General features: G+C 43.6%; 1 protein-coding gene across 1 annotated transcript in view; it reads left to right on the forward strand.

Annotated features, from left to right (window-relative positions):
• CLCN1 (chloride voltage-gated channel 1) overlaps positions 1–16,798 on the forward strand; it is a 43,414-nt gene extending 26,616 nt beyond the window's left edge. Inside the window, exons 11-23 of the mRNA XM_032997519.2 lie at positions 756–840; positions 2,148–2,297; positions 5,020–5,089; positions 6,687–6,797; positions 6,923–7,136; positions 7,868–8,001; positions 8,523–8,749; positions 8,843–8,939; positions 10,009–10,091; positions 10,847–10,885; positions 11,548–11,652; positions 13,541–13,627; positions 14,114–16,798. Of these exons, the coding sequence (XP_032853410.2) occupies positions 756–840; positions 2,148–2,297; positions 5,020–5,089; positions 6,687–6,797; positions 6,923–7,136; positions 7,868–8,001; positions 8,523–8,749; positions 8,843–8,939; positions 10,009–10,091; positions 10,847–10,885; positions 11,548–11,652; positions 13,541–13,627; positions 14,114–14,512 (1,801 nt within the window). The 3' untranslated portion in view covers positions 14,513–16,798. The remainder of the gene's footprint in view (positions 1–755; positions 841–2,147; positions 2,298–5,019; positions 5,090–6,686; positions 6,798–6,922; positions 7,137–7,867; positions 8,002–8,522; positions 8,750–8,842; positions 8,940–10,008; positions 10,092–10,846; positions 10,886–11,547; positions 11,653–13,540; positions 13,628–14,113) is intronic.
• The last annotated feature ends 1,033 nt before the right edge of the window (positions 16,799–17,831 follow it).

A 17,831-nucleotide genomic window follows, 5' to 3' on the forward strand; every position in this document is an offset into this window, starting at 1 on the left:
AGAGCTTCCTGTGTGAAACAGTAATTTTTCAGAGGAAAACTGACAAGATTAGTTCATAACACGGAGGCAGCTTAGACTCATGCCGTCTCAGTGCCCATAAAGTGTCACAGTGACCCAGAAACACATCCTGGGATTGGACACAGCAGTAGGAAAACACAGATGGCTTCAGCCTGCTGTTTAGTTATACGCCACTGGCTCAGCACAGCTAGACCCATTGGCCACCAAGGACACCTTCCCAAAAATTGTGATGGTCAGCAATTCAATGGAAAGAAAAGCAGTTTTCCTCACGAGAATTAATCCAATGGGGGGTGCATACAGAAACATATGAAAAAAAAAATATGTACATTTAAATGCACTGGGACAGGATACATTTCATGGTGGATGAAGAAGCAAGACTGGCATAATCAGGACAAACAGAGGAAGTGCTGGCTTTCCACAATAGGTCAACACATCATTGTAAATACATATCCCACCCCCCACATATTCAAGTCTGTGCATTCTGTAGATCCCTCTCTCCCTCTGTCCCTCCCATTACATCAATTCTGTTGGGAATAATGTCTTTGCTGACAGTTGAACTCTATGAATCATGATGATCAGTGGAGCAGGATATTAAATTGCCAGTAACAGAACTCCAAAGCAATGGATACAGATGTGGCAGAGAGATTTCACAGAAATAGCATTCATAGTCCTGAAGTGATAGTGCTACAAGAAAAGCATGTGAGTTTATATTTTAATAAACTTGTCTTTCTTTTCAGCCGTCTCATATACCCTGGGGTTATAACCTTCCTTATAGCAACTGTGACCTTTCCTCCTGGATTTGGGCAGTTCATGGCAGGAGAGGTGAGAGTGGCACGTGTATTTGCAAATCTACACAATTCTGAGGAACCGACCTGGTTTTGAGTGAGTGGTGAGGGTTTTTGGTGGCAGGGGAGGGGGCTACAGCAATGGCCCCCTGTGAGAAGCTTCTTGAAGCTCCCCTCAGCATCAAGTTGGCCCCATCTCTGCACCACGGCCAAGCCAATCAGCTGTGCCTCTATGATAATGTACTTAAGAAAGGACCTGGTGAGGAGGAGTCAGATTTGTGAGGAAGAGTTGCAGCAGCCGCATGAACACCAAGCTCAGTGGAGGAATGGAGGAAGAAAGGAAGGGGGAGGTGTAGTTCAGCACTGGGAGGATTGCAGCATGCAGGGGTGTCACACGCCGGAGCAGCTCGGGATGAGCTGCAGCCGTGGGAGGGACTCCAGTTGGAGAAAGTTGGTGTCCGATGCTGGAGCAGTGAGGGAAATGCTGCAGCCCGTGGGAGGGACTCACATCAGAGAAAGTTGATGGAGGACTGTCTCCTATGAGAAGGGGACCATGCTGGAACAGGGGGAAGAAGTTCCAGAAGCTGCCCCCACCAAAGATGGCAGAAGTGGCAGCGCTGACTGCACCCCCCATTCCCTGCCCCTGTGCTGCCAGGGGGAGGAGGTAGAGGTATCAGGAGCAGAGCTGAGCCCGGGAAGAAGAGAGGGGTGGGGGGAATGTGTTCTCAAGATGTGGCAATGCTTCTCACTGTCCTACTCTGCTATGTGTTGTTAGTGTCTGTAATAAATCTATGTACTTTTTTCCTTCCCCTAATGAGTCTGCCTTTTGCATGTGACCGTAATGGGTGATTTGCCCCTCCCTGACCTATCTCAAATCCCAAGCCTTTCTTATTTTCCCCTTCTCATCACTGGGGCAGAAGGGGGAAGTGAGCGGCTGTGTGATGCTCAGTCGCCCTCTGAGCTTAAACCATGACAGGAACAGTCTCCCCTTACCCTGTGCCCCAATAACCTTATGTCATGGAAAGGGGAAGAAAGAAACGGGAGGAGTTTGGACTGAGGAGGGACTATATTCTGAGACTCCTGATCTCTGTTATCTCCTTCATATAAAACTTGAAAAAGATCCACTCTATTAAGCAATTAATAAGAAAGATGTTACCACCTATGTAAAAGTAGTTATACTTTCACCAGTTCAAGTCCCACCTCTCTTCCCGAACATGAGAAATGTGAATTAAGTCTCATAATCATGAATTACTGAATTAAAAATCTCCTCCACTTTCTTGGAATAGAAGTAGAATATTTACTATGTCTAATCTCATGGCTCATGCCTGTTTTTTTGTTGTTTAGTTGATGCCACGGGAAGCCATCAGCTCTCTCTTTGATAATTATACCTGGGCAAAATACACAGGGGACCCTCAGATCCTAGGGAAATCTGCTGCCTGGATCCATCCTAAAGTCAGCGTCTTCATCATCATCCTGCTCTTCTTCCTCACAAAGGTAGGAAACTCAGCTCACCATAATCCTTCTCCACTCAGAGTGAATATTCTTGATCCTTTGTAAAACAGTTTTTGAACTGCCAGTGAGGAGTTGCTTGGTATTAAATGAAGCACTAGAGCTGAAGTGCGTTCTTACATATTTTGATGTGATGTTTTCCCGCCCTGATTATTAGGGTGCCCACCAAAATTATTAGGGAATAGTTTTCTGGCCTTAATATAGTGACCTCCTTCACTGCTCCCTAGGTCATCTTCCTCATGCATCCTGCTGAGTGACCTTTGGTACCCACTGTATAGTAGTTGGTAGCGAGGATTACATCAGGAAAGATTTCTCGAGTTCCACAAAAATAAATAATTGAGTAAGAAGCTCTCAAATAATTTATATTTGGTCTAAATAAAGTCTGATGCAGGCTACTTGATATTCCTGACTATAGATAGGAGACAAGTAAGAATATGCAAGCACAATCTATAGTTGTGTGAGGCTCAAGGATTTGTTAGCAGTATAGTAACTTGATGAAGAAATGCAGCTGAAAACAGTTTTGCTCACTTCTCAGAAAGCAACAGCAGTTAAATATTCTGAGCTGACATGGTCTGTGGAAGTTGCAACTGTTCAGCTTCTGCAAGGATCATCTGTGTAACTGATACATGACAGAGCAAGAGAGGAGATTTGAAAGAAGAAAACATTATATTCCAGTTGTGTTATATTCCTCTTTCCAGCAAGAAAGAGGTTTTCCTAAGAGGTGGGGAAAAAAAAAAAAAAAAAAAAAAAAAAGAGAGAGATAAAAGGGGAAAAATATCATAGAAATGGTGATTTTTGTTGCTGTTGTTGTTGCAAAGGAGCAAAAGAGCTGATGCCACCTTGCAGTATCAGCTGAATATTTCAGTAGATCAGGAATGGACATCAATGATTGATTGACACAGCTGATTCCACCTAAAGTAAAACGCTATATCAAATTTCTCACAGGCAGTTAAGGGTTCTGCTTCTGTGATAATTCTGATTATAGTGTACCAAGCAGATAAGGTCTCATTTACTCAAATGAAAGAGGGATGGACTACATAGTGTATCTATCCTGAGTCCATCCGTTCTCCTTCGAAAGAGCTGTAGCCTCAGACACTAAATTCATTGGCCTTGTCCCATTAACCAAACACTTTCTCAACTCACTAGATAACTGCTCCAAGCAGTTTATTTTCTTCTGGATATATTCGGAGTTGGGATAGACCACATAATAAAGAAACTGCTGTTTTGACTCTGGGCAAAGACTTGGCCTGATTCTCCACTGTACTACAGTCCCAGTTCTCAGCTGTATTTGGTCTGGGTTTGGTACTGCAAAGGCAGCTTAATTAGCAGCACTCCACTTCTCCAGCTTGCTGACCTCTGTAGCCAGACAGGAACATTCAAATCACTTATAGAAGGGAGAGCAAAAGCCAGTATAAAATTGATGTTCCAACCCATCCTCACAGCATGTTCCTCTACCATTGGCTAAGTAATGTTTTTCTGCTGGCTCTTTGTTACGTTTGTAGAGGGCTTTCCTAAATGGTAGGCTATATCTTAGCTTCATTTTCCCTTTTATGCCAACCATCCTATGAGAGTTACAACAAAAAAGCTGTCTTGGGTTGGATTTCCTCTCACCAGACTGTCTACAGATAAGTATCTCATCTGTCTACAGCTACAACAATGTCTGCAGAGGCATCACCTCCTCAAATGTGGACTTTGAACATGGAGAATTTGTCCACTCTGAGGAGATTATGGTCCTGAAACAGCTGAAAGTATTGCTCTTGATATGCTGGACCATGGTTGTCTCTCTCTTACGGGTGATACTGCTGCAGCAAGGGACATCTTGCTAGTACACTTCTTTGTACACGCTTTTGAAACAGCAGCATTCTCTGTGTTTCCCTCAACTGTGAAGATCTCTTGTCATATTGTCTGAAAAAGTATGAGCATATTGGCCTTTGAGGTGTTTGTAAGATTAGCCTGTTGCTTCCAGAAGTCTGTGTGTGCTGGGCTAAGTCAACATTTGAATTGGTCTTAGAAGTACCAGGATGGATTTTGTAATTTTGCCCAACATAATGATAGAACAAGAGGCAATAGACACAAGCTAGAATAAAGGAAACCTATGACAGTTGGACTTCAGGAAAAAGTTCTTCCCTGAGTGTGTGTCAGCAGTGATGCAAATGCCCAGAAAACTGGGGAATCTCCACCCTTCAAGATGTCCAGACCTCACCTGGATAAGGCCCTGAGCAACCTGATCTAACTTAGGAATTAGCCCTCCTGGGAGCAAGGATTTGGGGGAGAGATCTCCAGAGTACCCTTTGCCCTGATATCTTTCTGAGTTTGTACAATTTTGACAACCTTGTTCCATCAAAAGCTAAGCTTTTTGGAACTGTAGGAAATCTCCACTTCTGAGGTTCAAGGCAAAGGTGTTCTGAAGTTCATCCATCCCCTTGGTGATTCAGCTTCCCTGTCACCACAGCAGTTGCCCAGAGGTCCTCTGTGTCAGTGTTGCTGTGTTCCCAAAGTTTTTCCAGCTCCTCTTCACACCCCACAGCCCCTTTACCCTTCACTTTCTTGCTGAACTGCCGGATCCCTCAGAATGTGTTTCCTTATGGATTCACAGGCTGGTCCATAGAGTGGGGTCAAAATTTCACAAGTGCCACAGAAAAGTTGTGGGGTTGCAGGAAATGCTATTGCAGCTCAGTAACATCTGCACCCTCTGCCTCTGTTCTAGTTCTGGATGTCTGTCATTGCTACCACGATGCCAATCCCCTGTGGAGGGTTCATGCCTGTTTTTGTTCTAGGTGAGTTTTAATTTTGTGTTGCAGCATATAGGTCTTACAGGTGGAAAGGGTAAGAGAGGCATCGTGCACATGCCCATTTTGTTTCTCCCAGTGGATGATGAGTTAACACCTGATGTCTATGACAAGCTCCATGAGCAGTCCATATAACCAGCCTGAGTCTGCTTTTGTAATTTTCCCACCCTCTAAATCCAAATGCTGAGGAGGAAATCCCTGTCCTTTTACATAAGGAAAGCCACACTGTGGGTGGGGGGGGCATGCTGAGCCATGACCTTCTAATTTCTCTGTCTCTTCACCTACAGAGAAACTTTCATCCTAGAATTAGTAGTAATTGCTCCTTTCACCTCTAGAAATCAACTAGAAGAGATAACCTCAAAACTAGTACCTGCAATGTAATTCACCACTTACTCATTTCGTCTTAGTGAACTATGGTAACATACATGAGTTCTCTTTTTTAACTGGTTTTAATTCCAAGACCAAAAAATAAAAATAAGATGATGCTAATGTTATGAAAGAGAAGCTATACTTTAGTTAGACTAAATTATACAGGCTCATGAAGTTCAGCATTTAACCCACAGCTCTTAAAAGAAATGGTGTGCATGAAAGGACCTCTGGGTTCTGGCAGGTAGCAACTGAAGATGAGTCGGTAGCATGCCCTTGCAGTGATGAAGGCTAACCACAAACAAGGCTGTATTAGGAAAAGGCTAGCCAGCAAGGCAAAGAAACTGGTTATTGCCCTGCATTCAGCATTTTGGACACAATTCTGGAATACTGCGGCGTTCTGTGTCCACCAATACAAGAGATTTTGACAAAGTGGAACGAGTCCAGTGGAGGCCGCCAAGATTGATGGGGAGCTGGAGCACAAAAAAAAACAAGGAGAGCCCAGTGAAGTTGGGCTTGTTCAGGCTGCAGAAGAGAAGGGCAAGAAGGTTCTGTCTGTGGCCTTCACCACCTAATGCATCAGGGGATAGAGAGGATAGAAAGAGACACAAAATAAATAGGAGGTAAAGGCACAAGTTACAACAAGGAAAATTCTGATGGGATGTATGGAAAAAGTTGTTTCATTAGTTAAAGTGCTCAGAAAAGCTGGAGAATCTCCATCCTTGCAGACTTTAAAAGCTTGTCTGGACAAGGCCCTGGGTGACTTGATCTCACTTTGAAATTAGCCCTGTTCTGAGCAGGGGTCAGAACAAGACCTCCAAAAGCCCGTTCCCACCTAAACTCATCTGTAAGCTGTGATTCTAGTGTTTGGACATTCATAGAATGAGTGTGTGAAGGGCCTCAACTGTGATTTGGACTGACATTGTACATATTCTGAAAATATTTCCTCCTACCTGGGAGTCACAGATACCACTGTGCCTGGTGTGCCTAAGCAGAGAAATGAGGGGTCAACCATATTTACCTATCTTGGTACCTTTTTCTCTTCTCAGAGCCTAACCTCTGTATTTTGTAACTGATAACTACCCTTTAGTCCCCAGTGTCATTTTAATATAAGTTTTGATTTTGTTTCTGCTAGAAAATACCCAAGTAGTTGCCCAGCATAGCGCTGACTGTGTGTTCCTTAGATGTTAATACCGTAATTGTCAGTGATATTTTCCAGGTGCTGCATTTGGACGTCTTATTGGGGAAATCATGGCATCACTCTTTCCCAACGGGATCCTCTTTGATGGTATAGTTTATCAAATCTTACCTGGAGGATATGCTGTCATTGGTGAGTTTCCGTGTCCTTTTTGCTTGCCAGGTCCCATCCCCATGACTTTCCTGGTTGACATGACGTTCTTTTTAATGAGACAGTCGTCTTCTCTCCCTATTCCTTTTCCACCCTGCCTGGGAAAGGTGCAGCAGCTCTGACAGGAGCAGTAAGCCACACTGTCTCCACTGCTGTGATCTGCTTCGAGCTGACAGGTCAGATCTCTCACATCCTCCCCATGATGGTGGCTGTCATTCTTGCCAACATGGTGGCCCAGAGTCTGCAGCCCAGCCTCTATGACAGCATCATCCAGGTGAAGAAGTTGCCCTACCTGCCAGACCTGGGCTGGAATCACATAAGGTACAGTAGTAAAACAGAGGTGGAGGTAGGGAGTGGCAAAGAAATAAAGCAGAAGAGGATGAGACCATAGGAGAATAAAAGGTCATGAAAAGGGGATAGTACTACGAAGACAATAAAAAGGCAGAATAGGCCCGCAGCAAGGAAAAAAAAAAAAAAAAGTGGTGGTGTAGAATGAGGATTCATACCAATAAATGGAGAAAAGTCCTCTTCTGTTTTTCACTTAATGCACAGGTCTGAATAATCTGCAACATTACTACATTACTGAATTTGTATTAAGATTGCCAAATTGCTTCAGCTTAAAAATTTAAAAATTAAATGTCTAATTTCTATTTTTTTCTGAATATAGTGGGGTTTGGAATTTTTTTCTGTGGCAAATGTTTGATATATAATTTTATTTTGACATTTTACTTAAAAGAAAATTCAGTTATTTATATACATGTCATCCTCATATATAATATACATAGGTATGTATATATAAAACTTCTATATGTATATGTGTGTATTTGTATAGTGAGGGGTAATGGAATGGAATACACCTGTTATGAAAATCCAGCTACTCTGTGTTGGTCCTGTTGGAAAGTTGTCTTTGGTTACTCTCACAGAATATTATTTAGCAACTCTACTGAGAACATGTTTTAAAGAAGTGGTCATTTATATATTTCTTTAAGGAATCTATCTTCTAGACATTTTTAATACACTAACTCTTCCCCTTATTGTCCATAAATTCACAGCAAATACAATATCTTTGTTGAGGATATTATGGTCCAAGATGTGAAATTCGTCTCCTCCAACTGTAAATATCGAGACTTGCAAACTCTACTCCAAAGCACCTCTGTCAAGACTTTGCCTGTGGTGGACTCACCAGGTAAGCAATGTGGAGAAACTGGTCCTTCCCGAAGATTATCTCAGTTTAAAGAGCCAAAGAAACTAGATTTCAAATTACGCGCTGTGAAGGAGATAGTGTGACCCACTACATAAAAAAGTCATCCTAAAAATCTTCCACTATCAATGCTGAATGGCAAAAGGCTGTTTCAGCTGCTCAGACAGGTAAGGTGGAGTGTGGGCAGTGAAGCAGATCTAGCAGGTAAAGGAGGTGTGGGGGAAGTCTGTGGACTGAACTGTGACAAGAGGGAGGGATCTTGCGTAAGTGAAGAGCCTGCTGCTGATGTGGTACTGAGGAGTGTCACAACTCAGGGACGGTGAGCTTCCCAGAGCCCCACAGTGTATTGGCAGCAACTAGCAGGGCCGGTCAATGACTCTTGTATAGCTCTAGATAGTATGAGTCAAGAACTTTAAAGGGGTTGGAGGGCGGAAGGGGCAGTGTGTGGCAGGGGCCGTTCAAAACTCTGAAGTAGCTTAATGGCTTCTCTGCTCTGTGTTATGCAGAGACCATGATCCTTCTGGGGTCTGTAGAGCGATCTGAACTGCAGGCTCTCCTCCAGAGACATATAAGCCCAGAACGGCGACGGCTCCTCAACAAAGAAATGCAGCAGAAGCTGTCTGAGGCACCCTACGATGGGCACAGCAAGGGACCATGGGCAACCCTGACAAAGCTGAAGCATGAATCTTTTGCTTATGTTGATGAGGATGAGGATACAGATGAGAAGGGAGAGGTGAGGAAGAGAAGTGTAGAGTTTGAGGCATCTGGAGAGGCTGAGAAAGAAATGACATAGGGTGGACTTTATTTTCTCTCCTTTCCGTAACAGTCCCCAAGTCCCACTCCCAGTTACCCAGAGGAGCCCAATGGCCCGACAAGTCCTCTTAAACAAATGCCTGAAACTTTGGACTCACAGCAATTCCCAGGTATAGTAATTTCTGGCATGCCTCCGCCACATCCTAGCCAGTTTGTGGAAGCTTTCACGCTGACTGTGTCTACATGCCTGTGCGAGGTGCTGATTTCCCAGAGACTGAGGGAAGGAGCTTTCTCTGTTGTTCCTGTATTAAAGGTATTTTGTTAATGCACCTCAACGTCAGGGTAATGTACCTGGAAGTATCTTCTGTGATCCCTCAGAGAGCATGGCAATAGTCCCACTCAGGCTGCCCTCTCTCTGTCAATACTCCCCACTCCATCCTTCGCAATAACATCTCCTTGGACTTTTTCTGAGGACTTTTTGCCTGGAAGGGTCCCGTCTCTTCCCTCTTTCAGCCTGTGAGTGAATTTTGCTGGGAAAAGCAGCCTGAAAGCTAAACATCTGTACTTGTTTTTTGAGTAGCTTAGGCTGTCACTCAGCCATCTTTTGGACATGCATCTCTGATTCAGCTACATTAATATCATGGACAAATACTGATGTGTTGCGTTTCTTCTGTGCCACCCCAGCCTATATTAGCTTTGCTTACAAGATTGTACTCATAGCTCATTCGAGATTCATCTATTATGTATATTGGAAGCAGGACGATGGGGATACGTTTTGTCTTTGAAGTAATTTCCAAATTCTCACCTCCACTTTCCACGTGCATCCTCCAAACCACATTCTCTTTGTGGACTGCAGAAACCTCTCATCGCAGCAGTTCATCCCTTGTATCAGACTGTTTGCTGTGTTAGTAGTCTTGCCCGTGGGGAGGGGGGTTGTGGTTTTTTTCCTTCGGGAACACTGATCTATGACTACTACCCAAAAGTGTTACTTTGTAATGGTTTGTTTCCTCTGCTTGAATAAAAGCTACTGCATGGGAATATTTATTCTCACACATCCCAGACACCATTTTACGAACTGAACGCTAGATTGTGACTAGCTCAGCCCTCTCATATACCATCTAGTATGTCCCTCGTATTATTTCCCAGACTGCCTTGGGCAAAGAAATGGGCATAGGGCTTTGTATTTTTGCCTCTCACCTGCTCTTCTCTCTTATCTATGTGTTTGTTTTCATCCTTCAGGCAATTTCAGGAGTTTGAGGCAACTGATCCAGCAGCTCTTGTGCCGTTACAACCGTCCACTCGAAACAGAGAGTGCTGTCCAGGTTAGGGATACAAAGAGCCTAGTAGTACCCTGAAGAGGGAAGGGAATGCGATGGAAATAGAACTTACTCAGAGTCATTCAGCATTTGGCCAAAGCATGGACATGTTTATGGTCCTAAACTCTGGCAGCATCAGTGGGAAACTCTCCCCAGGGAGAAAGGGTGTGATTACTGTAAAGAAGTGTGAATCTTCCTAAAGAAGATTCATCTGTTCTCAGATGCCAAGGCTACCATCATGACTGAATGTGGACATCTTTTTCTCAGTGAATAACTTAATACTATTTTGGCCAATCTGGAATAAAGTGCAGTTCTATTCTATTTGGCAAACAGTTTTGTCCAGATAAAAATGAAAAAATGCTTTTGCCTTGTGCCATGTTAGGTGCCCTTGGGTATCTCACGTATCTGCACAGGGTTGGTGGATATCCTACATATCCTATGGGAGACCCATCCACTCTAGAGCAGTGGTTGGACCCTATGTGGGATATCTGAGAGCATCTAAAGCAGTACTAGGTGATCATGTTTAGGCACCTAAATTGCTCCACCAGCATTCCATAGTCAATCTTCATTGGCAAGGGAAGCACAGCAAGTACAGAGTACACCTTATAACGTATGAGTATAAAGGAAATCTGAACACTCAGTAATACACTATTTGGAACAAAAAGACCATATGGGGTGAGGAGGCTGTGCAAATTCTTCATTTCTGTACTCTGTGAAACTGTGGGTTCTTTGTCTGTCCTGAACAGTGTTTTCTCCTACAGGAGACAGAGGAAGTCATTGACATAATGAGGCCAGAAGAGGTAAGACTGAGTGCAGAAAGGGAGTGATGTTAATTGAGTGCTTCTTTTGCCCATTGTCTACCATTTGCAATACTTCCTGAGCTCTGACAACCTCAGTGATTGCCACATAGAGCCACAGCTAAAGCCGTTTTCTTTTCAGAATTGCACAGTGGTCAAGTCTCACCCAATAAGAGAAGAGATTGTTCTGCTAGATGTGCTGAGTAAGGCTCTGACTCATCTGATCTAGCTTTAAAGTCAGCCCTGCTGTGAGCAGGATTTTGGATTAGAGACCTCCACAGGTTCCCCCTTAGCTAAATCTTTTGGTGGGTCTATGTTGTTCCTTTGGTTTTTTTACACAAAGGAACAATTATCTTGCAATGACAAGGGGAAGATGCACTCTGAAAGGAAAGCTGAGATGTTCACTCCATCTTTAAGCATGAAGGAGCAAAAGCTCACTTTCTCAGAAACTTCTGATGTACTGGAATTGCTCTGTTTCCACAGAGACTTGACATCTGGCAAGAAAGAGATAGATGGGAGACCTGAGGGGTGTGATATAATGGGCAAGACAAATGAACTACATAGGAAGGAAGAAGCATTGACAGTAGAATGGGTCTAGGTTGGGTACACAAGACAGCAACACTGCTAATTACTGTAAAAGTGATTCCTCTTCTTTCCTGTGTCAGATAGATGCTTGGGAACAGGAGGAGCTGAACAAGAATGTATGCTTTGACAGCTGCCACATAGACCCTTCCCCTTTCCAACTGGTGGAGAGAACTTCCCTGCACAAGGTGGGTGCAGATGTCTCTCTGAGGCATACGTCATTTTTCTCCACCCTAGCTATCATTACAAGTCTAGCCTACAACTTATTTCTTCTCCTTGTCTTTACCTACAACTACTATCAACAGCTATATCCAACTCGGTTCCTATAACCTTCCGCATATACCTCCAATCTCCTGCAAAATGAAAGGCTATATGATAATAAGTCTGAGTGCATTTATTAAAATAGCTTTTGAACACCATATAGGCTTTTCCAGCCACTACATTAACAGACACATTGTATGCCTTGCTGCTGGGGGCATTATACTGAGATTTACACTGTGCTTTGTCAGTGGGCAGCACTGGAATGAGCACTCCTGGATTTATCAGGGTGTTTATGTCAGGGTGTAAAGTCTGCCTCAGTGCATGAGAAGATTGCTTGAAACCACCCTATATCATAGGCTCTTCACTGAACTGAAGCACAAGGAAAGAGGAACCTGGATCGTACAACCTCTAGCACAGAGTTAGCACAGAGTGTCCGGAGATAAAGGCACTCATGTATCAGGAGTAAGAGAGGACTGAGCTTTCATTCTATGGGAAGGAAGAGCAGTCTACTGAAGCAGAAGTGCACAGTTCACGTTTTTATCAATATTAATTTAATGTGAAGAGTCAGCATATGCCTTGCACAAAATTAATTAATCACTGTTATAAAAGGGGTAAGAGCTCAGCCTTGAGCAAAATAGGAACAGGTTAACATACACTGAAGATAAATCTGGTGTTTTCCAAAGGGTTGGATGAAGTGATCTGAAAACCACTAGCATTTATCTTTGAGAATATAGGGATTACAATAAATTATACCTGAAGGCTGCAAATGGATAAAGTTTCATATCTCTTGTAAAAAAAATCAAATGAGAAACTCTGAAATAACAGACAAAATCAACTTAACTTGGATGCACAAAAAATGCAGGAATAAATAATCAAACTGTCTGAGGTACACATATATAGAGCTAAATGTGAGACTACTGACAATGGCAAGAATATCACACCTTATCACGATCAAATTGTATTTAACCAGTCTGATTTTCTTTTACATTAAGGTAAAATGTCTTGTTCCTGAGAAATGAGATTTTCCCTAGTTTACATTTGAACGTGACATTCAATATCTCATGTGATGTTAAAAAAAAAAAACGCAAACTCCAGATGTGAAAGAATGACTTCATGTAAGGCCACAGGTAAAGTCCAGCTACAGCTCAGGTTAAAGAACTTGGAGGCTGGAAATATGCCACAGATGAGCACTGAGAATGCTGAAAGTTTTAGAAAGTCTGATCTATGAAGAACAGTAAAATAATGGGGCATATTTAGACTGAATAAAAGAAGGCTGTCCTTTTAAGAAGGTTTTGTAAGAGAAAGGGAATAGCTTGTTCTCATTGTTCCCACTGCACTGGATAAGCAGCAACAAACTTAAATTCTGATGGGAAATATTCTGGAAGAGGAAAAAAGAAATCTTGTAGTGTTAAAGGAATCACTGGAATAAATAATCTTTACAGGTTCTGACTTTGCATATTACTATATGATAGTTTCGTTTCCAGCACCAAAATGAAATAGGATTTGCATAAATCCCCCGATCCAGAGGGTATTGCATGTGAATCTCTGTTTGCCATATGCAGGATGGGAGTGACCTTGAGAATGTGCTCTCCATCATCAACCCGATCCCAAGTATGGCTTCACAGAAGAGGGATCAAAGGGTAGTACTTGCTAGCTACAAAAGGGGAAGGGAAGATGTAGTTTCTCACTGGGATAGCTACAGACGTGCACCTTTTTAATTCCAATTTCTAAGTCCCAAGTCCCAGCTCTAGCACTGAGTATCATGTTACTAGTTTCCGAAGTCCCTGAAATGGTCTTTTGTGGTTTTGCTCATAGACACATACATTGTTCTCATTACTGGGCCTCAGCCATGCCTATGTAACGAGTATGGGGAAGCTGAGGGGAGTGTTGGCTTTGGAAGAGGTAAGTAAAGATCCTTTCATCTCCCTCTGATCAACTGCAAATGTCTTGTGGATCATTGAAATAATTTACAAGTTCTGGAGGATCCAGCTGGGAATATATATAACTGTGATTTCTACATTTTCAATCCAGTGTTGAATTCTGAGTCAACCCCTTGGAAGCCAGGTAGAGGAATGGATGACTGTATTTCAGAGAAGGCAGCAGGTGTTGCTTACAGTGATGTTAGATGGTTCATCCTTTTCATTAACATAGGGCTCTTAATTGGATGGCTATTACTGTCTCTGAAAGTGGTGTGGAATTTGTTATTTACCGTGGAATAAAGAATTACACCACCAGTGTAAAAGACGATCTCCACAGGCCCCAGAGATAGACCTGTCCCTCCTTCTATTTGTGATGCTTTTACCCTGGAGTGTAGATGAATCTATGCTGGGTAGGGCTGGATCAGACTCCCTTTCATCCATTTTTTCTGAGCTTTTTTTCTTCCCATAGCTACAGAAGGCAATAGAGGGCTCCACACGCTCTGGGGTTCGCCTCCGCCCACCCCTTGCCAGTTTCCGTGATACGAACCGGACTTCCATCAGCAGTGAGAAGGTCAGTCAGGCCACTCAGGTGTGGAGCCAGCAGGACAACTGCATGGAGGCAGCACAGCAAGCAGCACACTTGGGCACAGAGAGCCCACTGCCTCCCTGCTCACACTCCTCCCAGCCCTCGCACTTGCATGAAGAGGGGGAAGTCCTGTGTTCCACCTATGCCACTGATAATGAGTTGGAAGAGATGGAGCTGGCAGGGCCAGTAGCTGAAAATATCTCAGACATCCTCAAGGACATAAGCCTACGCTCCACTGACCTGGATGAGGATGAAGATGAAGATGAGGATGTCCCCTTATAGCTGGTGTGAGGGGAATAGTCCATCACACTCTTCAGTTGAGCCAGTCTTCTTGTGTTTGCTCCTCAAAGAGAAGCTTTGGGATGGTCTTTGCAATCCCCACAGAGAATTGATTCAGCTGGGAGAAGGGGCATCAGACTGACCCTTTCTTCTGCTGCTTTATTTCTGTGCAAAGACTGTTGTACTATACAGGTGTGTGCAGGAGTCAGATGTGGTCTGCAAGGTGGTTAAGGGCTGGTTTGTAATGCTTACGTGTCTACACGAGATGGCAGAAGGTATTGTAACAGTACATGAATACTGTTGGACACAGGATGCTCTGGGTCAATCTGCCATGTGGAAAGTGGAGGAGGAGAAGCTCTTCTCTGCTCTGGGTCAATCTGCCATGTGGAAAGTGGAGGAGGAGCAGCTCTTCTCATTCTCCGTTGGTGTCATCCTTCCAGTCACACCTGGCTTGCATGCACCAGTGTAAACACAGCTAGATCTCCAGCCTAGAAGCATATTGCTGCTTCTGACTGAAAACCTGCCCGTGTTGCTGCAGTTCCTTTTCATTAGATCTTATCTTGAATCTCCCCCAAACATTCCCATGTAGAACATTTTTCCTCTTTCTCAATCTTTACTCTGGGATTTTCCTTGATGGGGTGAAAGTTAGGAGCTTCATCTCTGTCCTTTAGCTGAGCCATGACCTAAAAACAGATGGGAGGAAAATATTTGGTCTATGTCTCATGTCTTGAATTCAGCCAGGGCTCTAAGAAAAGCACTGGAAGGGTGGAAAGCCTCTCTGTTGCCCTTTATTTCTGGAATTTTTAAACAGAATGAGAAAATCTTAAGAGGGGGCATCCTCAGTGTTGGAGGAAGAGGAGTAAACCAGCATATATGCACCTATATTTCAAATACCTGTGTTTGTCTCTCTGAGTCACTGTTCACAATTTTTACAAAGCTATAGTCTTAAAAGATAAGAACTCAAAAAAAAAAAAAATATGGAGTGTTAGCAGGCTGACAAGAAATACAGCAGAGGGAAACCACGTTTTCTACGCTTTGAAAACAGGTTTCTCTCTGAAAACTCCTGCTCTCTTTCCTGGTAATTCTACCCTGCCTACCTTCTATACATTTCTGCATACCTCAGATCTGAGAATTCCAGCTCTAACTTCTTCCAGCTTGTCTCCATTGTGACTAACAGCAGACACCCCAACCCTTGTCTGCAGCATCCTTCTCTGTTCCAGTTCTAAATCCAGAGCAGATCTTGAGCAGTATCTTGCAAAAAGATGTCTTGTCAGTTTGTGTTATGCATGCAAAATCTTAGCATCTGAAGATAAGATGCCGCTTTGTTTAATTTACTGTCCTTGTGAGATTTTCTCAGTAAATAGGCAAAATCAAATTCTGTGTATTCTGCAGCTTTCCTCTAACAGTATACATCTCTTTCTATCATATTTTGGTGTGTCATGGCACTTAGACGCGGTCCCAAGCAGACTATGGGATGTGTTTCCACTTATCAGCAACAGAAAAGAAATCCAGGCTCTGAGGATATGCTCTTGGGAGTATTCTCCTGGATGTTGGGCCACATCACCTTTCCCTATATTAGTAAAACATTATCTAACTTAGAGTGACCAATTTCACCTTAACAGGTGGTTTTTCATAGGCTGTTCTGGGAGCAAGTAAAAAATATCATGACCTCTAACCCGGTCTCCCTAGGAAAATTCCCTCTGGGCTTCAATTCCAAGGATTGACCTTGCACCAGTTCCTCTCTGATGATGCTCATGGGTGGGATAGTCTGTGACAAGGTTACAGTAGAGGGAAATCTCCCCAGGTAGTCCTTAATGAGGGATAGATTTATCTTTGCTGTCTGGAATTCAGAGCCCACCAGCTCTGCATTGTCTTTGATCCATGATCCCCCTCTATAAGCTAACTGGGAACAGCCTTTCACTGCCTAAGTGATCTTCAGTTCTCCTAGGGTCACCCTGTCCTTGTGAAGAAATGGTGATCTGAGGGCCAGGCTCTTGTGCATACCAGCTGCTTGCCTCTGCCAGAGGGTTGTGGCACATTTCTGGCTGCCAGGCATTAGCACACAGACTCCCTGATACCTTTACATCAACTTCCCTTGCCTGCAGAGAAGAGGCAAGCAACTGCTATTTTTTTCTCAGGGAACAGCGATAGTCCTTTAAATAAGCAGGGGAGAAAGGACATTCCTTTTAAAAACTCATAAATGTGCAGTGAGTGGCATCACTCTGAGATTAAATCTGATCAGTGTCCACAAACCCTCAGGATGGACAAGTTTCTCCAGGTCAGCCCCAGCCTTATCACTAGTAAGTACAGACTTACATTTTGCAGCTTAACCAAATGCTTGCACTGAGACAGATGAGACAAGGCGAAACTTTGAGACTGGAGTCAGTACACCTCCCCCTCCTCTCTCCTGAATACCAATATATGTTCTGTTCCAGTCCCACATTTCTCCTACGGTGTGTCACAGAAGAGCTGGGATCTGACTGGCTGAGAAAGCAGATGGAGTCTAAATCAAAGCCAGAGAGCGTGTGAGTCATGACAGACAGATTGTGAGCTGGGGGAGATGAAGCTGGAACAAAAACAATGCACATGAAGAGGCTTGGGGAGACCAGAGTAGGGCACAAGCTAACCTGGAAAGTTTCTTGAGGTTTGTCACCTGAGAGTACAAGAGCACACACGTGTGCCCATGCATGCGCGCACACGTACCGATCCGTTCCTATTGCCTTTAGCTGCCCCAGAGTTACCGTGAGGAGCTGGACTGCTCTCTGTGGGGAAGCTGAAAGGTGGGTGTTATTGCTGCTCTTTGAAGGCACGTCTCAAAATCCATTCCAGGTATGCCCCCCACTCTTGGAGCTGAAGCAGCATTCATCTGCACCGTTTTCTCACCTGGGAAAAAGTATGCATACATAAATGTGTTTCGGGAGCTAGGAGGGGACAAAAAACATGCTGCAAAGATGGTTTGTGATGGCTGAAGTTTCCAGTTCTATTTTACCAATAAAATCTCCACTGAGCTGATGTCAAGTACTTTATAGGTGTGCAGTAAACTGACACTGAACCTTTGTCAAGGGAACTCTAAGCTCACACCCTCTCAGACAATCCCAGTAAGTCCCCTCCGAGTTTAATCTTGAAACCTTTGTCCAGCAACTAAAGTCACACTCATCTGTCACTCTAAAACCTGCATCTCTCATCCTATCCAAGTAGCACAGACTTGGCTACCTACACACAAAAATAATTTTTTTCCCCAACACAAAATATCCCCAGAATTTGTATCAGCACTGAGGCCTTACCATTCAGCTAGAAGGTCGAATGTCAGCTCTTCCCCCCA

Source organism: Tyto alba, unplaced genomic scaffold, assembly GCF_018691265.1.
Source record: "Tyto alba isolate M040663 unplaced genomic scaffold, T.alba_DEE_v4.0 Super-Scaffold_14, whole genome shotgun sequence".
NCBI classification, from domain to species: Eukaryota; Metazoa; Chordata; class Aves; order Strigiformes; family Tytonidae; genus Tyto; species Tyto alba.